We start from the raw sequence: 24,432 nt of genomic DNA, 5'->3' as shown, positions 1-24,432 counted from the left end.
AACAACTTTAGAAAAATAATTAAAACCAAACTGAAGACAAATTGCTTTGAGAACACTCAGACATTATTATATGACAGCATCAGTTACTTTTATACTAATAAATGTTTCTGCCTTAGCTAGCACCAGGTGGTTTTTTTAAAGGCAGCTCTTCATTATCCTGAAATTATTATTGGAAAGCAAAGCAAATCTATCTTCTGAAGGATGGATAAGTGTGATACACATTTTAAAGTCTGCAAAAAATTTTTCTCTTGCACTCTGCATCTGTGTACAGTCAAAATAAGTAGTGGAAAATATCTATACAAAAATCAGTCCAGGTCTGTACATGTCATGTATAGTGAGCTTTAAGCTGTTCTGTCACGTGCATTTTGAATTCAGTATTACAACATTTTCTGTATGCATGTCTTCATGGAAAGAATACCACGACGTTACACTGGAATGCACCTCAGTCTGGGTAAAGACATGCGGAGGACACAACAGTTCTGTTAGTTTGCTGCAGAAGATGGCTGCCCCCAGTACTGATTGGCAAGTAGCTTGTGAGGTCACCAAGAAGCCAGTAAGTTAAAGAATTGATAAATGGGCATCTGGGTTTTTTAAAAATAAACAGGCAGGGGGAACATGCTTCGCAAATGAATCAGATTTTGACTCTTAATACACACACCTGTCATTTGAAAAAGTGCTGAGTCGAGAAGAACCTGGGATCATCTTGCACAGAAGGTTTTCTTCACCCTTGTGTTCATTTTGTGAACATGCTCTTTGTAATATTACTGTAACTTACGTGTAACGTTAGGTTAAATCCAGATTTCATTGTCCACTAGTGGAAGCACTCTTGCCTGTGGGAGAATTTTGGTCCCACCAATGGAAGGGACACTTGCTGGTGTCATGTTCCACACTATTCTGGAGGAACTGTCTGGACCAAAGTTTTGTCAGGTGGTGGGGGCCTTGGGAGCAAGTGGAATCTGCAGAGGTCACTTCCCCTTGCCTCTTCTCATGTAAACTCACATGAACTCTCATGTGAATGCTAAATAGTGGTGAAATGTTTCCAGCATGCCATTTAAGAGAGGTCACTGTATGAGGTCAGCTTATGATACGGATTTGGGTTTTTTGTGCTTTTATAGGCCTATACCCTATGTGGAATCCATTGAGTTTTGAAAACCTGCTTCAATATAACCATATACAGTGGTACCTCTGGTTAAGTACTTAATTTGTTTCGGAGGTCTGTTCTTAACCTGAAACTGTTCTTAACCTGAAGCACCACTTTAGCTAATGGGGCCTCCTGCTGCCGCCGCTCCGCTGGAGCACGATTTCTGTTCTCATCCTGAAACAAAGTTCTTAACCCGAGGTAATATTTCTGGGTTAACAGAGTCTGTAACCTGAAGCCTATGTAACCCGAGGTACCACTGTATATATATGATGAATGAGAGAATGTGGTTCAGGGGTATGCATGCTGACCAATTGATCTTTTACCCTATGTTAAAGACTCCCTGCCCAAGAGAAACTAGGATGTTGTTGGCTTGTGGATGGATAATAGCTTTTGAAATCCTTTAAATTTGCACTTTAGATACATTGCCTATGGAGATCACACTTTTCCCCTCAGTAACATTCTCTTGTTAAACTGGCTTTACAGGTTTTTGTTGCACTTCAGCAAATATCAGGAGGGCAAGTTGAAAATGCCTTCCAGCAGCAGGAATGGGATTGCTGCAATAGACACAAGCATTTTCTTGCACCCATTGTGGGAACCAGTTAGTATCCACAATGCAGAGTTGCTTCTCTACTGTCTCCTCCCATTCCCCGTATTTTGGAAGACTGCACATTTTTCACTTTAACTATGGGAAATAGCTTATATGTGGCAAGCCAGAATCCTTGGCTAGTGGTCTGTGCCTAGTTTGCTGAATCCCGGGTTGTGCATGCCTGTCTCAACATGTCTTGTGACTGCTCTGTGCTCACTGCACACCTGCTGCATGTTCTACCTAAGGGAAAACAACACCCACACAAACCAGACAGAGATGAAAGAACAACAGAGAAAATATGCATAAGGAGGAGAGGAGAGGCAATATTTTAGAGGCAAATGATTCCAAGGAAGAACGCCAGCTGTTCTCTTATTCTGGGGCACCACCCTCTTCCTTATTATTTCACTTGTTCTAGAGACCACATTCCTTCAATGAAAACAGGATCCAAGGAAACCAATACCACTTCCATTATTTTATTTGCTGGTATAAAAACAGCGTTAAAATCAGCAATATTGATAACTGCTGATTTTCCTGTATGCCCTGGCCTGCTTTAAGCCTTTTTTTGAAGTGTTGAATTGAATGCTTTTGTTTAAAAACTGTGAAAGGACGTTAATTCTATAATGCTTCAGAGTGGGGAGTGCCACCTACTGGTTTTCTCATGTATTTTCTGGCAGGCCTGGAGCTGGAAAACAGGTGTGAAATCTAATTTGATCAAAGAAACCTTATACTGTACTTAACATTATTTCTCACAACAAATGTAACTGATTTGTAAGAAAGACTACAACCCGAAAAAAGAGACAAGGAGTGTACTTTTGTAAACCAAGAAAATCTTTAATAAAAATAAATTTAAAAAGAAAAAAGTAAAGACACGAGGCTGTTCAGGAGATCAGCATGAGAGTGCAGATAGCATGCTGGTAGTGTGGGGCTTTTTACATTTGTGTGTGTGTGTGTGTGTGTGTGTGTATATATATATATATATATACACACATAGTACTTTTTGTCTGTATAATTCTAAGCACCATATCATGGGTTCCCTGGTGGTCTCCCATCTGGGTACCTCAGGAGACCTGCCAAGTGTCCCTATTTTCTAGTGACCAGCCCCAGATTTACAGAAGCCATTGTGACACCTCCCTCTGCTGGCTCAATGGTCACCAGAGTGCTAAAAGGCCTGGTGAGCTATGGTTGGATCATTTCGCGTTTGTTACAGGAAGTAGATAGACATGTAAGTAAGTTTTCTCTCAGCATCTGCATTCTGTGATGATATTGAATTCCTCTTGAGCTTAAAGGCATTAGAGAGTACGAACTGTGAGCCCCATTTCCTTTTCTAGGCTTTTAAGGCTGAGAAAAGTCTTCCCATCTTGGAAGAAAAAATAAAATTTCCCCTCACCCACAGCCCCCCCCCCCCGCTTTGAGAGGACACAAAAGATAAGACCCTTCAGCATATAGATATTGCTTCCAAAGTAATTTTAGTCCCTGAGGTTTCTTAGGAAAGGTCTCTCTGTAACTGTCTGAGGCCTATTTCAAGGTTCAGAAAATAAACATATCCCATGTGGCTCTTTGTTTTCCTGTAGGCTCTGCAGACCTCCTGCCATCCTGATCTGGAGAAAGATGGCAGGAGGAAGAAAGAACAAAGAAAACATAAAGGTAATGTCTATTTCCAAGGATATGTTCAGGGTATATAAGAAAGTCCCTAAAACAGTTGTAGTTGCTAGCCTTCTCTTCTTTTCCATTTAGATGACATAATTGAAGACCTGGAGGGAGAGCAGGGGCATGACAGCTTTTATACTGACACCATGAACCACATAATAATAATAATAATAATAATAATAATAATAATAATAGTAGTAATTAATACCCTGCCCATCTGACTGAGTTTCCCCAGCCACTCTGGGCAGCTCCCAATCAAGTGTTAAAAACAATACAGCATTAAATATTAAAAACTTCCCTAAACAGGGCTGCCTTCAGATGTCTTTTTAAAATAGGACAGCTGCTTATTTCCTTGACATCTGAAGGGAGGGCGTTCCACAGGGTGGGCGCCACTACTGAGAAGGCCCTCTGTCTTGTTCCCTGTAACCTCACTTCTCGCAATGAGGGAACCGCCAGAAGGCCCTCGGTGCTGGATCTCAGCTGAATGATGGGGGTGAAGATGCTCCTTCAGGTATACAGAACCTGAGCACGGAGTTTGCCATTACTCTCTACCAACACTGGGCAGACGTCCACCATGGAACGAACCTCGCCATTTCCCCAGTGAGCATGTCTCTTTCTTTGGGGCTCAAGGGAGCACATTTGCCCAACTGCAGCATGCTCTGGGATACAGCACTCATGGTAAGGCAACCTTCTGAGAAACAGCTTTTCGGTGAGCAGTGCATGCTGTTGTGAACTTCACCTTACAGCTTGGACTGTCCTTCCTCTGAGACACTGAGGAAGCACCAGGGCTGCCTGGGTCACGGCGGGCTCTGGAAAGCCAGACACCACCTGGTCCAGCAGGAGAAGGGACGAGGGAAGAAGCGCCAGGGCTGCCATGGGAGCTGAGCCGGATTCCTCGTGCCACCATGAGCCGGCCCGGCCCAACTACACATCACTTTTATGTCAGAAGCGTATACTTTTAAAAAAGAATTGTATGCTGAAGCCCTGCATGCATTTGCCTGGGAGTAAGCCCATTGAAAAACAATGGTGCTTATGTAGGTGCATATGTAAGACTGCATTATTAACAGCACTTAAGTGAAAATCTTCAAAATAACATAATTAGCCACTCGGGGAGAGAGGTACAGTCATATTTTCTGGGTTTTGTAGATTAATTTCTCAGTCAAAAACTGTGGAGATTAGACATTCTTGAGCACATCTTGTTTCTGATGGGGAGTTTTTCCTTTTCACCTTAGCGACTTTGGATCTATACTTCAGATGGTGAGCTGGGAAGCAGTTATTTTTGGATAGAATTTGGAAATTGCTTTTGATTAGAATTGGGAGTTTTTAAAATGAATGGTCCCCCCCCCCAATGTGTTCTTACTGGGAGTTGCTTCTTGTTCTGCTCTGTGTTGTATTTGTAGATAGCAACCGTGATAGTTTATCTGAAATTACCAACTATTTTCACCTTCAGAACATTTCCCCCCTATCTGCAGAGACTCCCATTCCCATAAAGATGAACAATAGTGCTGAGAAGATAGATACACAACTAGCTAAGTAAAATTCTCCATAGATATCTTAAACTGAAACCCCTAGGATTCTAAGGCAATTTATGGCATTCTGTGTCATTGCAGGCCTACTTCTGATAGCTGTGTTTCTCGTCTGCTCAGGGAAACTTCCTTATTTGCAGATCTTTGATCCTTTGTTGTGTTATTGGATAAAGCTGACTGGCAGGAGAATAAAAGCAGGTATGCTTCTGCTTCTCATTACTAGAGATGTGGGTGGCGCTGTGGGTTAAACCACAGAGCTTAGGACTTGCCGATCAGGTCGGCAGTTCGAATCCCCGCGATGGGGTGAGCTCCCATTGCTCAGTCCCTGCTCCTGCCCACCTAGCAGTTCGAAAGCACCTCAAAGTGCAAGTAGATAGATACTGCTCCAACGGGAAGGTAAACGGCGTTTCCGTGCGCTGTTCTGGCTCGCCAGAAGCGGCTTAGTAATGCTGGCCACATGACCCGGAAGCTGTATGCCGGCTCCCTCGGCCAATAAAGTGAGATGAGTGCCGCAACCCCAGAGTCGGTCATGACTGGACCTAATGGTCAGGGGTCCCTTTACCTTTACCTTTACAGATCTGTCAGTTTGAGTTTCTCTCATCTTCTCGTTCCCCCAAATCTTAAATTCCGTTCCCTACATCAGTTTGCAATTTAAAACAAAAGTTACCATGAAGATTAATCAGTATTTAAATACTAATTTCTCCTAATATATGTTTGTATGCAAATCTGCCCAATATGCACATTTTCACCAAGCAATTTCCCCTATACTAATGTGTTTTTGTACATTATTTTAACTAATACATGCACTTTACCCCACATGCACTTTTGTACACATTACTTGGCTGAAGAAATGCATTGCAAAATTTGACAAAGCGTTTATTTGCAAGGATGGCTACGTTTCAGTTTTCGTACTGTTTTGGAAAGTACAAATTAGGTTGCCTCACCTTTAAATGCAGATTGAATTGAAATCCCCCCCCCCCCCCAATATTCATAAGCAGAAATTGCTACATCTCAGGTTCTCAACCAATAAATGTTATTTGACCCATCTAGGCAGAGCAAAATGTGATCAGATTTATTTTAAACCCTTGTTTGTCAGAATCTAGTAGTGTACCACACTTCTTTCTCTGCGTCAGGATGGCAAACTGATATATGGTGTGATTCTGACATATTTGTGGATAGTCACAAATGCATAGGGAGCTTACATACACATAGAAGATTTATAGAACCTGGCCTACCTGTGGATGGGAGAGGCAGGGAGCATCTGAGGTATGGCAACCTGCCATATAGTGATCTCTGATGATCCACCAGACTGCCACAAGGGCACACAGCATTGTTTTGCTATCCCTGATACACAGGATGAGCAGGAGCGCATGTTAAAGATTCTGGCAAAGAGGGTTCCTAGAAAACCAGCTACTATATTTTCTGATGCCCGGGCCAAAGAGACAGCATTCAAGGCTCAAATTCCAGCTGTGCAGCCATTTCATCTGGAACAGAACCAGGTACCATTTCATGTACCTGGAACAGAACCTGCCTTTCGAATTGCAGACCTAAGAAACTGTGAACACTGCGCCCCCTAAGCTGAACAACCCTAGGATGTTCTCCTTGTATATGATTCCCCCCTCTGTCAGGGACTGGCAGGGCACTGAGGAGAGGGTGGAGGAGGCTGTGGGGACAGAGGTTGACCCACGGGAAGGGGGCAGTGATTTGTGGGGTTCTGTGCCTCCTGCGAGGCAGGAACCAGAGCTGGGGGGGGGGGAGGCGAAGCGTCTGAGCAGGAGGAGATGGAGGATGAGGGGCAGCAGCCGGGGCAGGAAGAAGGCAGAACGCCCAGGAGCAGAGGAAGAGGTGGTGCCTGAGGGGAGGGTCAGCAGAATCTCCTCTGTCCCCCAGGACTGGGAGGGGAAGTTTGAAGTGACAGGCACAACGGCAACTTCCCCGTAGATGTTACAGGTTGCTTACGCTTGCCCTGTCAGACAAGGGTACTTAAGTTTGGGTGGAGGCACGGTTCTACTGTTGCTCCAACAATCCAGCTCGGATGCCAGCTACTTAGGCATCAGAAGTGTGTGTATGTTCTGTGCATCTTAGGAGCTACTGTTAAGTGTGTGCTTTGTCCATAAAGACTTAAACTAAAACCCATTTTTACTTGGTCTGGGTGTGCTGAGGACACATTTCCCCACTTCATAGCCATTTAGTCTTTACATACCCAGTACCTCACCCCCACCCCCCAAGAGATGTAGGGCAGTAGTGGGGAACCTGTGGCCCTCCAGATATTGTCATCTGAGTTTGTTTATTTCCTCCTCCTTATCAACCCCTTTTCCTTTTCTGTCCCGTCTTTTAGATTATGTATCTGAGAGCAGGGACTATCTTACTACATATAGTTGCAAACTGCTCTGGTCGCCTGTGTTTGACTAAAGAGCAGATAAAAATGCTTTAAATAAAATAAGTAGCTTTTTAAAGATCTACAAAGGCATTTGAGCACTTTCCTTGTTTGTTAATGCATTTTTTAAATTAGAGATTTAATTATAAAATGCAGTGGCTCTTTCAGTAGCAATTTGTCCACACGTAGCAAAGGGAACCTTTTAGATTGCTTCTCAAAACGCATTAGCAACAATGCAGCGCAAAGGCAACAATATAAATCAATTTGCTTCTCCAGCTGACAGAGCACCTGGCTGTTCTATCTAACCATATTATTTAAAGGTCATTCCTAAAAATGGATTCTTCGCAATCTGTTTCTGGTCCTTAAGCTTCGAAAATGGTTCTGTGATGAATGACTTTCATTTAAAATAGATGGGTCTGATATAACTGTTTCCTTTGTTTCTATAAGCGTGAGTATAGATATATTGCTCTAGAAAGATGAGTCGCTGTGAGCAAGCAGATGCAACTGCTTAAAAGCTGGGTGTTAAAGCTGTGCAAAGTTAGGGTCTGATAAACCTGAATATTAGTACGTAATCCAAGGGCCAGGTCTTAGCTCAGAAGAGACTCCTACTGGAATTTATAGCAGAAGGTACAAAGTAGTCTAAAAATGGTTGGAAGAAATATACTAGTGAGGCAAGCAGAGAGGCAGGCAATTCTAGTTCTACAAGCAAATTCAGTCCCGCCTCTTCTCCCAATAAAAGCAGCTTTGTACTAGCCGGATTCAAATCTCCTACGCTGCTTTTCATGTCTACCAACTTAACTGATCTTAAGGGTGAGCAAGCAAGCATTGCCTCCAACCTCCCTCTTAAGACACAGCCAGGTTAACATGGGTGAAGGCATTCCTTGAAAAAGCTGTCCTTAAAATACTTAGGGCAGGGCAGGTCCCAGTCTCCTGCCTCAAGTTGTGTGCATGCATGGTCCTCCTTCAGGAGGAGTATAATTCCATCCAATATATGTTGTATCCTTTGATCCAGATCACTGCCTCCCTGGGACTTTTAGATGCAAATGAGAGATCAAGATGCATGTCATCAGTACTGTTTTCCCCAGCAGTTTCAGGCAGACATTAAATAGCACTGGGTCCAAACCAGAGCCTACAGCAGCCCAAAAACCATTGAGCAAAGCAAAAGTCTCCTCCTCTAGGACCATACTTTTAAAGACAAGAGCCACTGCAATACCATGCTACTTACCGTATTTTTCTATGCATAACACGCCCCCGTGCAAAACACACTCAAAATTAAGAAAATGGGGGGAGATTGCCCCCGTGTACAGTGGTACCTCGGGTTACAGACGCTTCAGGTTACAGACCTGCTAACCCAGAAATAGTACCTCAGGTTAAGAACTTTGCTTCAGGATGAGAACAGAAATCGCGCGGCGATAGTGGGAAGCCCTATTAGCTAAAGTGGTCTTCAGGTTAAGAACAGTTTCAGGTTTAAGAACGGACCTCCAGAATGAATTTAGTTCTTAACCTGAGGTACCACTGTATAAGACTACCCCACTCTTTAAACATTATTTTTCAGTAAAAAAAACCCCTAGTCTTATACACAGTAAAGTATGGTAAACTCAATCCAGCTACATGAACCAGGAGGGCACAGTGCTGCTGAGAGGTCCAGGAGAATTAATAAGAGTTGCACTCCACCCCCACCCCAATCCAGGCAGTTTTACATCACATGTGTTTCTGCAGGGCAGGGGTGCCAACTTGAATAAAATATGGGGGGGGGAGGTAAGCCCCGCCCCACATAATTGATCCCATGTATGCACACTATTTGAATGGCAATGCACATCATCTTTGGGGAGGCCTGGCCCTCTCAAATATTTTATTGGTGGGACGAAGCCCTTTCTAAGAGTTGGCTCCTATGCAAGAGGCCTTCTACAAAACTTATCAAAGGATTTATCACAAAGGTGGGTGACAACAGGTGGATTCTGGATCAAATTCGGCTTGAGGTCCTCCCCTTGCCAAGTGCAGAGATCTTGGGGAGTGCAGGAAATAGCAGGCGAAGAATTTTGCTTGCGCCTTTGAAAGCAAGTCGTAGGCAAATCTAACTGCCCACACGTTAGTAATCAGGTTCCAGCAGCAGAATCTCCGTTTGAAGTAACGGGGGAAGGGGGGTGTCCTCAGGATCGAAATCCCAAAAGCCACTTCTGAAGCTATAACGATGAATCACGAGAGCTTTCCCTCCAATCCCCTTGTCGCCGACTTCAAATTAGTGTTGGAATCAACGTCCGCATCGGGACAGGACTCTTTGCTTTCATCTACTAACTTCATTGATTATCAGGGCACCTTTCTCAATAGTCGATGCGCGTTTTAATCTGTTAAGTTTTTGAAAGTTTTTGTTAATTTTTCTTTATTTTATTCTTCCTTCTGTAAACCGCTTGGAGGTTCTCTTTACAGTCAAGCGGCGCAATTTTTTTTTTTAAATGAATAAATCTTCAATCCTGCGCACCCGTACTCACGACTGCGCCACGTTACAATCAGCTGGACTTACACGGAGCAAGCGTGTAGCACGGACCAGGTTTCAGAAATGCAACACACGCGCGCGCACACCCCTCTTCCCCGCCATTTCCCCCAGGCCAGACGCCCAGCGACGTTTACAATGCAGTTCAGGGGCTTGACGATCTGCACAGAGCAGAGCGAAAACATCAGTCTCTTCCTCTTTCCCAGCAGCTGCTGCTGCTGGTGGCACATCATCATCATCATCATCATCATCATCATTATTATTATTATTATTATTATTATTATTATTATTATTATTATTATTATTATTATTATATTCCCATTATTATTATAAATCAACGTGAGTGAAGAGCAGCTCTGCCAGGACGATGGGGCGATATACCGCCTCCTCCCGCTCCCATGGAAGTCCCCGTTCGCGGATCCTGCCAGAACCCCTTGAATTTCTTCTCCGGCCCCGCCCCCGGCTGCTTCGCCCCACCCACAATGGGCGGGGCTTCTTAGGGCCGCGGCGTCAACGGCGAGCGTCGCGTCGCGTGACCGCACGTCGCGTGACGTAGGAGGAAGAAGGGGACGCCATTAGAGGGAGTCAGGCTGAGGCGGCCCCCCCCCTCTCCGGTTACAGGGAAGTGGGTGTCTCTTTCCTCCGGTGTCCCCGTCTCCTCCTGCGCGGGGCCTGCCTTCCCTTCGCCGCTCCCCCCCCCCAGCTAGGAGAGGAGCGGGGCTGCGGATGTGAGGCCGCGGCGTCGGCGGCCACTTCGCTGCGAATGGCGGCGTCGGCGGCGACCTCTGGCGCGGGAGGCGGCGCTGCCGGCGGCGGGAGAAGCTTTTCCTTCAAGGTGGTCCTGCTGGGCGAAGGCTGCGTGGGGAAGACCTCGCTGGTCCTCCGCTACTGCGAGAACAAGTTCAATGACAAGCACATCACCACCCTACAGGTAGGTAGCCCGGCAGCAGCAGCAGCAGCAGCAGCAGGAGGGGCGGCGGCGGCGGCGAGAGGCCGCTTCGGGGGCTTGACCCCGACACGCTCGTCTGAATGCGGTGACGCTGCTGCTCCACTTTTCCAGGCAGAGTTCTCGCAGGCTGCCTGGTCGAGGCTGGGCTTGATGAGTCCTAAGGGTGTGTACGCCTCGGCGAGGCTGTCACTTCTCGGTTATACGGGACTTCAACCTCTTCTCTTCCGAAGTGAGGAGTGGTGCTTTTAGGGCGTGAAAGTGTCGCAGAACAAGCCGCGAGCCTTTTCCTACCACATCTAGCTCAAAGCCAAATAGTACCAAATGCCTAGTAAACAATTTATGGCGGTGTTGATTCACAGGGTGGCCCTCTCTCCTCTGAAGGGTATTTTGCATTATCTCTGGTGATGCTGAAATTTGAGTGAGAACACATGGAAGCATAAAACTTTTTTTTATTGTGTGTGTGGACCTTTGATGCTTGACAGATTTATGGGCACTTGTGGAATCCTCTTTCTTTTCAGGTACCAGAAGTATATTTGATAAGTGGATTCTGCTTCACAAAAGCTTATGCCACAATACGTCCCTTAGTCTTTAAGGTGCCCCACAAGAGCATGTGTTTCTGTGGTGCAAACAACTGGCATGGAATATGAACACATTGCATGCTCTATATATACTAACTATATATAGAGCAGTGTGTTGTGAAATCTAGGAGCATTGTATGCATAGTTGAACCTATTTAAATCTAGTCTTCATATAGGTTACAGTGGATTTTTAAAGAATATATGTAGCCAAGGGACACTGAATAAGGCTGCTTACTTGGTGGCTGAGTACCCCATACACTTCCAGAATCACTTATAGAAATGATTTCACATGTCACATGAACAGCGTCTGTAAATCATAAGTACACCAAACACGTGAAATGTGTTATCCATGGTTCATAATGTGCTGTTCCAGTTTCTTTGAACAAAAGTAACTTTTGTGGAACCCCCCCCCCCCAAAAAAAAAAACAACAACAACCCAAAGATTTAGTAACTGTTCCGGCATACTATCTTGTTAAAAGTATTTGGGGCAAATAAGAGCAGAAAATGAAATAGTTAAAAGGAAGTCAATGAAATTGTTGTTCTGAAATGCACACATCCGTTTCAGAAGGTTTAAATCTGATTAGAAGTTTATTGATTCTTAAAAAATCACTCGTTTTAACAGGGGCAGGGAAACTTGCTGAATCATAGTCCCAAGTGTAGTGTTCACCAGAATTTTGTGTTCCTTTGAATTTAAACATTTTGCGTCTTGTACATTGACTCATTAGTTTGTGGTAACTTAGTTACAGTACAATTAATGCAAGATCAAACCTGTCATTAAATTACTGTGAAGTCATGAGTTATCACAAGATCCACCATACTGACAGTGGTGGTTTTTGAAGTTCACTTCTTAGAACTAACTTGTAGCCTTCTTCTTTTAAAAGCAACATCTGAAGGTAGTACTGTAACTTTGTAGTGTGCTACTTGTGGTGAGTAGCAGGGAAACAAAACTATTTATATTTGCTTAAACACTCCTTCCAACATAGTCCTGCAGGTATGTACCTTCTGTGTTTCCTGTTGTTAAGACTGGGCGGGAGGGAAGAGGGACAGGCAGCTCTGTCATGATTCAGTGCTATTTCCCAAGCAAGGGAACATCCATCAATCCAGTATTATGTGACCACGTAGTCTCATATTACTCTGTGATTAATACTAGGAGCAGGGGAGAGATGAGTGCCCAGGATTGCTTGGTTTCTCTAGTTAGGGAAATACATCTTTTGCACTCTCCTTTGACCTAATATGATTTAATTTGGAATCATACATTAATTATTGTCGTTCAACAGCTGTGTTTGCTAGTGAAGACCTAGGTAGAGAGAACATAGAATATTGAAAGAGACACGCTATATATTTTCTTACTGTTTTTACTTCATCAATTTAAGAACCTAAAATGGTTTATGCATAATTTGGCATATAAAGCTGCACTGTGTGCTATAGTTACTAAATGTAAATGTCATGGTTTTAGTGAAACATTAACTGTAAATATGCCTGGTGTTGGAGTATTTAATCATCTGTTGGCCCATGTTGTAAGCTGAGCAAGAAAGACCCTGCTGTTGGTTTTACCATAAGTGGCTGTGGTCTGTTCTGTGGTGATGCAGTTATGGTACCTAAGTTGTGGAACTCTCTTCACTTGCAACTTTCTTTTACTAAAGGCACAACAATCTTTTGTTGACCTCCTTCTGATGCCCGTAAAAACATAGCTGTTGCTTCTGACATTTCAGGATAAATGAGCTTAGGGCAGGTTTGCCTACTGCAGGAACTATGTTCTGTTGTAATTTTGAGTAATGATTTAGTGTTGATTGATTAGGTTGTATTTTTATTGGAATGTTTGTACACTGCCCTGATAACCTTCAGTTTAAAAATACAATACAGTCGTACCTTGGATCTCAAACACCTTGGCTCCTAAACAAATCAGCTCCCGAATGATTGAAACCCGGAAGTGAGTGTTCCGGTTTTCGAATGATTTTCGGAAGCCTAATGTCCAGTGTGGCTTCCGATTGGCTGCAGGACGTTCTTGCAGGCAATTGGAAGCTGCACCTTGGTTTTTGAACAGTTCCGGGAGTCAAACAGACTCCTGGAATGAATTCTGTTCAAGAACCAAGGTACAACTGTACCAAGGATGAAATGGCAAGTTATTTCAAGGCAGGCCTGGCCTGGGCAGAGGGGTGGGGGAACAGGGTACAATTGCCCTGGGCCTTGAAGGGCTAAGCTGGCCAGAGGGCCCTGCCAAACTTATGCTGTCACACCAAGAACGCTCTGTGTCTCCCAGTCTACCGGGAACTCCTGCCCTGGCCTCAGATAAGTTCTGCACAGACCTGCCTCAACATACTGCTGTTGGGTTTTTCCATTTGAAGAAAAGGAGTGATGGTGTGGTCAACAAAAGGAAACTTATATTTGGGCTTAAGTAATATTATCTCTAGAAGCAGCATGATCCACAGTAATACCTTCCGCAGCACTTTACACACCAAACAATAACTTTTATACAGTTAAGGCCCAGGGTATAGTCTGAATAAATATAAGACCACCCAAAAAAGCAGGATATAAATATATAAAGCAAAAGTACCACCAGTCTACAATAGAGAGGAACTGTAATTAACTTTTTTTTAAAAAAAATACAAACTGCTGAAAGCTGTATAAAAATTATTATATCACTCACCAATTTCTTTCTGGAAAAATGGAAGAAAATAGCTTTTTGGAGATGGGGAGGAGGCAGATACTGAGATGGGGAAACATTTTTTTCCATCACAGCTCCAGCAGCATACCTCAGTGGCAAACAGAAACTAACACATACATGTCTTGAGGCCAAGTTAGGAAAGGCCCATGGAGTCAATTGTGAACTGTGGGCATCTATCAAGTACATTTTGTTCAGTCTTTGGAGTTGCTTCTAAGTATATTGTGGAGAAACCAAGCTTTTAAATGCATGTATAGCTCTTAAAATTGATGCTTCTGATTGCATTTTGTTCTTGGATAGCTGTACTCTGATACAAAATGTTAAAAGAAGTGTTACCATTTGAGCTGATTTTCTGTGCTGTTACTGTTGCCTGTCTTCATGGTATGACAGTTTCATAATTTACTATTTGTAAGAAAACTGTTTTACTTCTTTAAATACTTATATTGACTTCCATAAAAGTATATTATGGTTGTTAACAGTGAAACATAAAAAATGAATAATAAACAAACAGAGCAGCAATCAGGTTAGGACAAACTTGGCATGCTGGTATTAAATATAAGCAAAGGCCTGGAAAAAAAGTAAGTTTTTAGCAATACCAAAAACTGGTATTGTTTGCCCTGCCTTTAACATATGCCTCTTGTTCACTATATTCTATTTTTGCAGTAGATAGATATCTTTATCTCATTGTAGATAATGCATTGAGTGCACTTTTATGACTGTAATAATGCTGAATTTCTTCAACACATCATGAATCAGTTTTACTTTGGCATAAGGTATTTAATGTTCTTATGTTCTTTATTGTAGGCATCTTTTCTAACAAAGAAGCTAAATATTGGAGGAAAAAGAGTAAACCTTGCAATATGGGTATGTGTTTATTGATTACATTTCTTGTGTGTCTAAAGATAGAACTCTGTTTATCATACCAAAATATCAAGGCGTATCAAAATAGCACTGACTTTAATTTTACTAGCTTAAAAAAGAACTAACATAAATGTATTTGCTTCATGCAGGATACAGCAGGGCAAGAAAGATTTCATGCACTGGGTCCTATTTACTACAGAGACTCTAATGGAGCTATTTTAGTGTATGATATAACAGATGAAGACTCTTTCCAGAAGGTAACTATACCCTTTCCATTGAAGAAGTAAACTCAAAAGCTTCCATGTTGACCAGATTTTCTTGAAACTAATACTGTAATCATATTTTATTTTATTTTTGCTATGGAAAATTTCATGTAATGGTTGTGCAACTTACCTAAAATCTCTTTGAGCTGCAGTCCTATACACTTACATACCTGCTGAGTAGACAGGGATAGGATTGCTTTCAATGTAGGAAACCAGGCGAGATGGGAATTTCTACCTGCTTGTATTTTAATGTTAGATAGATTTATGCTAGATTCTTTTCTGTCCTAGTGCTTACTATAATCCTGAAGTGAAATAATAGAAATTTCTTTTCATTCTTGCAGGTAAAAAACTGGGTCAAAGAATTAAGAAAAATGTTGGGAAATGAAATTTGTCTATGCATAGTTGGTAAGCTTTTGGTTTTCCACACCTTACTTTATGACTAGGGGATCTTGTTCAGTTTAAGTGCTAATTGTCTTTTAAATTATTGTGCAACACTTATCAAACGGCTTCTCTACAGCTTCATAAGGGTACACAGTTGTGTTTACTATTGCACAGTAAAAAGAAACTATATTTGTGCACCTTAAAAGTGAAGTGATAGTAAAGCAGAAGGTTAAATGGTGGTAGCAATAATGTGAAAAGCTTCCTTGAGCAAAAGATGACACATTTCTAAACATTTTGTAATCCTGATAGGGAATTGTTTCCTAGATACCCGTGTCCAAGAAAACAATGCAAAACCTCTTTGGGAACATGATACAATTTACTTAGTATTGCAAATGTTTAGATTGGTGAAGGATTTCCAAAAGTTGGATTATACTATAGGTGATACTGACATTTCATGTAAAAAACTTCAGTATCTCCTTAAAACTGCCAACCACTGTTGCATTAACCACAGTTTCCTGTGGAATTGCAAAAGTGAGCGCATCTTGAAAAGTTCTTGCCTCTACAGAGTGGAGGAATGTGCTTTTTGCTTTTTTTAGCGGCAGTGTAAAGGGTTGCAGAAAGGTCTTGAAATCTTTCTGTCCACTCCCACTGCATAGCAATCCCATAAACAATCTTGGATGGTGTGAGGTTGTTGAGCTACAGGTTGTTAACTGGCTAACAATTGGGTGGATGTAGCAGCAAAGACGCTAATATCTCATGGGCTTGGAAATGGAAAAAAGAGGCTAGAAATATTGAAAATATTGAGCAGATGTGCTTTCTCATTTTTGGGACACTAAGAAACTTTGAATTCCTGACAGGTAACAAAATAGATTTGGACAAGGAAAGACATGTCTCTATTCAAGAAGCAGAAACGTAAGTTGAAGTCTCAATTTTAATAGCACTTGAAGATATTATCATTCTTTTCCCAGCTGCACTACATTTGGTGTGACTCCTGTTTTTCTCAGATTTAAATTTCTGGATTCCATGATATTATGTTGCTGGTTGTGGTGAATCATCAATTTTTTCAACAGATTGCCGCAATCCAAACTGCAAGTACCTGAGAATGAACCCCATTGAATTTAATAATAATAATAATAATAATAATAATAATAATAATAATAATAAAATTATTTGTACCCCAGCCGGAGTCAGGCTCAGAGCAGCTAACGTCATATAAATAATACAATATGCATAAAAACAATCAATCGATTAAAATGCATCCCAAAATTAATTCAAATAAATTAAAATTAAAGTTAAAACCAGACAAATGACAATCCTCAGGTTAAAATTGAAAGCAGTTAATACTTTTCAGGACCAATAGGGCTGACTTCTCAGTAGAAATGGTTAGTAGAAATGGTTAGGATTGCCCTGTAAATTATTTTGGGCTTGGCTTTGGTGAATGTTTAACAGTAACGCAACAGCCCATTGGTTTTCTGTGCCCAGGCATGGGAGAGAAGTGCTGGCTTATATTCCTTTATAAAAACATGGGATGAAGTGCTCTAGTTCTTTTTAATTTTTTAATAAGGTTCTTATTTACTTTTCATGGTACAGAAGATACATTTTGAGTAACAATAGTTACAATAGCAAACAACAAGCAACTTGTCCCAATAAAATTACAAACTTTGTCATGCTATGTAATAAAGCATGACAAAGCATGGATTACTTTAAAAGATCACACCACATTTTCCTGTGAGTGTTGGGTGGATTCTTGCCACAGTATGGACAATTTATGTATTCAGTAAACATTTGCCATATGTTATAAAAACAAACAGGGATTGTTTTGCCCTTTGCCTCTCTGACCCGACATGTTAATTTCTCAGCAAATGATACTGACCATAAGGATTCCTAGTTCTTCAGACTACTCTCTCCCTTCATAATACATAAGGGTGCCCTGTATCTTTCTAATTGCTCCTTGCACTCCTTTTCTTTGCTAAGCTTCTGGCAGTTCAGCCCTTGCCCGTGTGTGACTGCTCCAGGTTCTGGATTTCCTTTCCAACAGAGGTCTATCTAGCCCCTTTTCTGATTTTCTGCCAAAAGGCAAAACCATTTTTAGAGTGGTCATGGGCCTGCACAAGCTGACTTTTGTAGCCACATGCTATGATTTGTTCAACTGCTTTTACGTAGTTCTTAATTGGTTTTATTAATGTGTTTTTACCTGATTTTTGCATTTTGCTATATGTATTTTTCTTTAGGTTGAAGCTAGTGGTGACTACACAATGGAATGGGGCTTTGGCTCATGCAGTGGGACTTCCCCTTACTTTATTCTGCCTGCAGTGTCCTGCATACCTTCCAAAATCTGCTTTATATGATTGGGGGTGGGTCTAAAACTGATCGGGCAGGAGGCTTGAAAGGGAAGTCCCTTTGCATGGGCTGGTTGGGTTCCAGCCTTTGTAGCTTACTGTTAAGTCACTTTGAGAACCATCTGGTGGAAAGACAGTTTAACAAATAGCCTCCATATTAATTAATTAACTGCAACTTCAAACATAGCACCTACTTACTTAGTGCATTTATATCCCACCATTCTTCCAAGGTGGTGTACTTGGTGTACACCAAGGTGGTGTACAAGGAGAGAGCCACTGTGGTGTAGTGGTTAAGAGCAGTAGACTGGTGAACCGGGTTCGCGTCTCCGCTCCTCCACATGCAGCTGCTGGGTGACCTTGGGCTAGTCACACTTCTCTGAAGTCTCTCAGCCTCACTCACCTCACAGAGTGTTTGTTGTGGGGGAGGAAGGGAAAGGAGAATGTTAGCTGCTTTGAGACTCCTTCAGGTAGTGATAAAGCGGGATATCAAATCCAAACTCCTCCTCCTCTTCTTCTTCTCCCTCTCCTCATTTTATCCTCAACAGCAGCCTGTTGAGGTAGGTTAGGCTGAGGGACAGTGACTGGCCCAAAGTCCACCCAGTGAGTTTTATGGCTTAGGGGGGATTTGAACTGCAACCTTCCAGCTGTTAGTCCATCAGTCTGAACATTACATCACATTGGCTCCCAAATTACTACCATGTTGGCAGTTTCTGTCTCGAGAGACAATGGACTGCGTCTCTAGGGGTGAGGTCAAGCTTCCAGAGAATCACAGCACCCGCTGTGGTTGCAGAGACCAGTAACTTGTAACTGCTGCCTCCCATGTTGTTTTTGCTGCAATAGCAGCTCTGGAGGGACACCTATGGAGCGCAAACCTGGGCAGTATGTATGGAGGTCCTAGGGTGCCCAGATGACAAGACACTCTGCCCCCCTCTTGCTGATGTGGTCCAAAGGAAAGCCAAGCAATATATTTGGCACCAGCTTGGCTGCAGGAGTTACTGGAATGAGGCATACAAGATGCCGTCCAACCGTCTTAAGGGACTCCCCGTCGGATTTGTGTAGGGTTTACTCTTTCGTCTTTTCTTCTCCTGAATGTGTCCTGCAAGGCTACTAATGTGCATATATTTCATCTATTTCCTCTATGCTGGATGCTGAAGGAAATCTAAGTTTTATACTTAACTACAACATTCCCTTAAAATGTAGAATGATGTTTGAAGATTGCTACTGTTTTTTAGTTGGGAGCTAAAGGCTTTCCTTATTTCCAGGTATGCAGAATCGGTGGGAGCAAAACACTATCACACATCAGCCAAACAGAACAAAGGCATAGAAGAACTCTTTCTTGACCTGTGTAAAAGTAGGTTATTTTGTATTGAGTTGCTTGTTATGTTACTGCTGTGAAATTGGGAAATTTTAATTGCAGCCCAAGTGCAAACAGTATTAAAAAGGGCTACCTGGTATAACTTGTGTTTCATAAACATTTAATTTATTTGGATGCAGCTGGAACAGCATTTCTGTCCAGATGGATGTTTTTGCTCTACATCAGGGGTGAGGAGCCTCTAGCACACAGGCTAAGCTTGGCCCACCACTGGGTCAAACCTGCCTGTCTGCCAATAAGCTATCACTCTGAGGAAAGGGGAGGTAGGCTGATGGGCAGAGCAGGGCAGGGTTTGATTTTGCATTGACTGTGCATGTTGGCTCCCCTACTGGGAACTGGTGTACACAGCAAAAATAGTAGGATTTAATCTCTGCTCATCAACTGACAAGTGGAGATTAAATCCTGCTCATTTTCTCTGGGTGTGCTTGTTCTTCTGCTGATGTCAGATGTTCCGTTTTGAAGTCCTGACTGTTGGGACTGCAGAGTGCAGTGCAAGGCTATTTAAAAGCCCTTTTGCAAACAGCAATACATGGCTGTTTAAATCTCTCATTTTTGGAAATCTATAGAGCACCATGGGGCTTTTTGGAAAAGGGCTTTCAAAGAATCCCATGTTGCACAATAAAGTCCTGATAGTCAGGGCTTCCAAGTGCAGCAGCATCTGATGCCACTGTGACACTGGGTGTTTAATAGGTGGACGACCTTGCACACTTGTCCAATTTGGTCTCCAGGAATGTGGAAATAAGGATCTGGCCAGAAAAGATTCCCTACCCTTTCGCTACATGAATGTTAGTCACTATGCAGTTTTGAATACTTCTGCACATTGTAGGATTTTATTGCATGTTAAACTCTTACTACATTGAATTGGCCATATTTCTCTTAAATAACACCTGCTGATATGGTTGTACTGCTTAATCTATACATCTGAGTTCCTTAAAGGTAAAGGACCCCTACTGAGCTGGATTCTTGTATTTCAATGAAAACTACATCTATGTTAAAATATTGAGACTTAAGTTGTGTTGTCACCCCCTTGGCCCAGGATTTTTTTTTTTTAATTGTGCTGGATAGTCAAGTTTTTCAAAAGTGGAGGTTGGCAACTTCTTGGGTAAAATTGCCCTGGGCTACAACACTACATTCTACATCATAGAACATTCATATTTGAGTTACTGTGTCCCAGTTGGATGGTGAAATTTTCCTCTGGTATTGTATTGTAAGTAATGCCCAATGGACACCCAAGTCAAAGCCTGAGGGTTTTTTGTACAACCAACAATACTGAAAAGTTGTTGCTATACTCACTGACAGGTGGGACTGCTGGTGTTGAATTATCTATGGCTAGTGATCTCCAGTAAAATAGTAATCTACCAGTCCCATTAACTATCTCAGGGTAACAAAATGCATTTTTAATTAAATAAGTTTGTAGGTAGACTTGTGAGCTATTACTGCATCTGAACTTGTACAACCTCCAGCAGCCTAGCTGCTGAACCTTATGGATTTAGAATTTGTTATGCTTTTGTAGTAGATAGTCATGATTAAGTTGTCCCATTCTTTACAGTGGACCTTCTCTAAGCATGAGTTAATCTGAATCCAACCCTTTATCTTGGCCTAAGAACGTACTGGGCATTTAACATTAGCCTTCCATTTATAAATATTAGGATGGCTAGCTTGCAAATCTGTCAGAAGTCTCTCGCTGCTGCTTCTTCTGTAAAACATTATGAATATGCTAAACTGAACCAGTGTGACTTAAATTGCTTTTATGAGTGACTAATCTAACCTAATGCAATATCCTTCAATTCTAGGAATGATAGAAACAGCGCAAGTCGATGAGAGAGCACGAGGCAATGGTTCCAGTCAGTCAGGAACTACAAGGCGGGGAGTACAGATAATTGATGATGAACCAGCAGCTCAGACCAGTGGAGGCTGCTGCTCATCTGGATAATTGTATAAGACTGTGTATCTTGCCCCTTAGTGAAGACTGCCGTATTCAAAGTCTCATTCTTTATCAGTGGAGAATCGGAATTAACAGTATTCAAAATCATTTCTAACAATTCAGTACCATTAAGTGCTAAACTAGTGGAGTATGTGACCAGAGAATTGGCATTTTCTACAATGGTTAACAAAGCAAACCAATGGCCTTTTTACATAGTTCTTCAATAATGAATAATATTGCATGTGGGAAAGACTTATGGCTTCATTTATATTTTAAATGAGATCATTATTTAATAACTTATATACACTATTGGAATGAGACATTTTTTGCAGCCCTTTGTATTTTGTGGTAGATTGAACTGTTATCACTGCAAAATTGCAAATTGATTTCTTTTTAATTAGCAGATACTGAATACTATTTTTGCAGGGTTGGTGTGAACCTATAACTGTCTGACTACTTTGATATATTCATTCTGTACTCCATGCTGGTAAAAATAAATTGTAAATTACATATTAAATATTTTATCTGCTTTTACAAGTGCAGGTGCAGAAATATGTACATTAGTCTTGTCAGTGATTGTGAAGTGAGTAACAGCTGGTGAAAAAGAAACAAATTTCATTATTGACTGCTCACTTTTATCCTTGCTAGATTATGTCCATATTTTTTTTTGCTTGCTCTGAAGTTCACATATTTTGGGAGAAACTTTCTGGCAAGTATAGGTCTCTAAACACATAAGGTCTAAACATCTAGTTGGAATGTTGTGATTTGCTTCTACACTTGTTTCTTCTAATAGAAGTTTGACATGCCTAAAATATTGAACTGCTTTATAGCTGCTTTTGTCACACAAGAATTGAATCTTACAAGCTTGGCTGCTTCCATCTGATAATCACTAAGCAAGACCTGATCACAAAACTTCTGTTCTTTTATCCTTGCTTCTTCTTGTCAAGCTTTTCTTCCAGTTAAAGAAATGAAAATAAGTGAAAAATAACTTGGCTGCAACAGTTTTCTTTGGGGTTTTTTTAATAGGCCATTCAAATTGGAAAGAACGCAACGTGTTTTGTATCAGCTTTGTTGAAATCCACTTGGTTTTTGAATAGGAGGGATTACAAATAAGAATATAGAAAGTATCTTCTGAAGGGACAGCGATTTGGAAAATAACCTGGAACTGTTCTTGTATTGGAACTAGAAGAGTAAAGCTAAAGTAGAATGCTAAAGAAAATTTCACTGAAGGTATTATTTGGTAAATGGGTATATGTTGGTGTGGAAATGGAGTACATGGTTTAGCCTTAGAAAACTGGCTTGTGTGATCCTCATACTAATGTCACGTGGTGCTTTGAATTTTCAGTAGTGCAGTGATCGATATTCACATTCAAACCTAAAAATAAAGGTGCACTGAGAACTTGATACCAACCTTATTAACTTCACTCTCCAAAACCTGGCACATAAGCTTTAAGGGTATTAGTCTTCTAAAACATTGCATGGATTTATTATCTTTCACAAGTTGTATGAAAATCAGGTGAGGCTTATGAGAAGAAAGTAGCTGCCACACATGGCTATAATCTTATTTAATATGTACATTGTACTCTGTACCCTTGACCTTAATTGTAAGTTAGATGATCTGTTAAAGTGCATCTGTTTAGTTTGGTTACTGTGACTTAAACCATGTGCTGCTGTAAGCTACTCTATCTTCATTAAATATTCATATTTAGTATCTTTTACTTACAACTACTTTTCTCTAGGGGATACTGTGTAGCATGGTAGTAATAAAATGGACATAGGCTCAAACAGAGAGGGATCTGAAGTTGACTGAGAAGGTAAGGCTTCTTTCCGCCAGTTCTTTATTTGCATTAAAGTTAATGACTCTTAAAAATTAGTCTTTGGCCCTTGTAACTGCAAAGTAGGACAAGAAATTAGAGTATTGGTCTGAAAATCCTATGTTGGAAGAATAATTCCAGATGATTCAAGCAGCACCTTCCTGCTTCACCAGTCACTTAATTCGGACTGGGGTTTGGGAAGTCTTTGTAATCCTGAAGGTAGTTAGATCCTTAACAGAAGCAGAACCCACCTTCAGAAATCTATTTTAGGTACAATTCTGAGCCACCTAACATAAATGCACCTTGATCCTAGTTGCTCCATTCTTGCTCTCCTTCAGCTGGTTGGTGGTGCGAGTTTCATTCAGAAGCATTTGTCAAAGCTTATCACACTTGTCCACAGGAGTGTTGCATGAGTTTAGAAACCACTGTTCCCTTTACGTTTTGACAAGTGCCAGACCTTCCAAACTCAAACACAGACAATAAACATTGGGTAAGACAAAGTTGTGGGTTCATTTAATGGTTAGATTGATTAGATTTTTTCATTTTACATACTTTTAGGGCTTCCATGTAGGAATGCGCAGTAACACTTTATTTCATTAGTAATAATAATAATTTAAAAAAATTATTATTATGCTTCCCATCTGACTCCCCCCCCCCCCCGCTTCATTACCACCACTGAGAAAGTCTGTTCTCGTGTTGGCAAAGGTGATTAAAAAAGCTTTTTTTGCCTGGTGTCAAAAACATAATGATGGTGCCAAGAGTGCCTCTTTGGGGAAAGCATTCCATAAATGGGGAGCCACCATTGAGAAGGCACATACTTGTGTCACCAACCTCTGCACAGAAAGGGGCCTCAGATGACAGATATAGGGTCCAGGTTGGTTGTCCCTTGGATTAATAATTATTTTTCCCAGAACTTTTATTTGTTTTTTTAAAATGTCCGTATATACCAAATGGGGGCTGTGCAAAGGGAACCAACTCTAGTTCAGATTAATTTAGTTACTGCCAGTTCAAATGTTTACTCCATGTTAACTTTTCATTTTGTATTTTTTGTTTCATTCTCTTGTATTTGTGCATAGCATTTAGGGGGTTGTGGTGGCATTTGTCACTGCAAAAATAGTTCACTTGTGCAGATTCTTAACATATTGCAGTTGGAATGAAAAATAGAAGGCATAAAGAGGTCTGTCATGCATGCTTGTGTGAAGTAAAGACATACAGAAGGGTAATTGAGTAGAGGATAGTATATTAGAGTCCTAGTGGTGGGGCTGAAGTGAAATGAGTCACCTGTTTTTCCCACCTCAATACACTGTTACAGAATCATTCTGAAACGAATGATTAAGCACTGCCTTGTAAATTAGGGCAGGTCCTAATAGAAGTGGTTATGTTCCCACTTGATTTTCTCAATTGCTGTCTGTTCTGAAATGAGTTTGAGTCTCTTCCTCACTACACACTCTAGTGTGAAAGTGCATGAACGATAAGTCCATCAGACATGCTAATATGGACCCATGAAAGTTTAAACCATAT

General features: G+C 41.5%; 2 protein-coding genes across 4 annotated transcripts; both read left to right on the top strand.

The window, feature by feature from the left end:
* The first annotated feature begins 93 nt into the window (after positions 1-93).
* On the top strand, positions 94-8,518 carry LOC309351286 (uncharacterized protein). 3 transcript variants are annotated; one of them, XM_081878755.1, is made up of 5 exons: positions 94-553; positions 2,819-2,949; positions 3,299-3,371; positions 5,021-5,098; positions 7,239-8,518. In XM_081878755.1, coding segments are annotated over exons 1-5 (357 nt in total). In that variant the 5' UTR covers positions 94-552; the 3' UTR covers positions 7,313-8,518. The 3 variants fall into 3 exon arrangements, with proteins under 3 accessions (XP_081734881.1, XP_081734880.1, XP_081734879.1); XM_081878754.1 differs by lacking the exon at positions 2,819-2,949 and having other exon boundaries at positions 8,290-8,518; XM_081878753.1 differs by lacking the exon at positions 2,819-2,949.
* A 1,796-nt stretch (positions 8,519-10,314) lies between these two features.
* RAB21 (RAB21, member RAS oncogene family) lies at positions 10,315-22,815 on the top strand. Its single transcript, XM_081878729.1, has 7 exons — positions 10,315-10,699; positions 14,762-14,821; positions 14,968-15,075; positions 15,423-15,486; positions 16,320-16,374; positions 19,064-19,152; positions 20,967-22,815. Exons 1-7 carry the CDS (start codon positions 10,532-10,534, stop codon positions 21,104-21,106), a joined length of 684 nt encoding a protein of 227 aa, XP_081734855.1. The 5' UTR covers positions 10,315-10,531; the 3' UTR covers positions 21,107-22,815.
* The last annotated feature ends 1,617 nt before the right edge of the window (positions 22,816-24,432 follow it).

The sequence above is a fragment of the Podarcis erhardii genome (genome assembly GCF_964252035.2).
Source record: "Podarcis erhardii genome assembly, chromosome: 10".
Classification (NCBI taxonomy): Eukaryota; Metazoa; Chordata; class Lepidosauria; order Squamata; family Lacertidae; genus Podarcis; species Podarcis erhardii.
The sequence above is the reverse complement of the archived record's forward strand: the minus strand, read 5'-3'. Positions and strand labels throughout refer to the sequence as shown.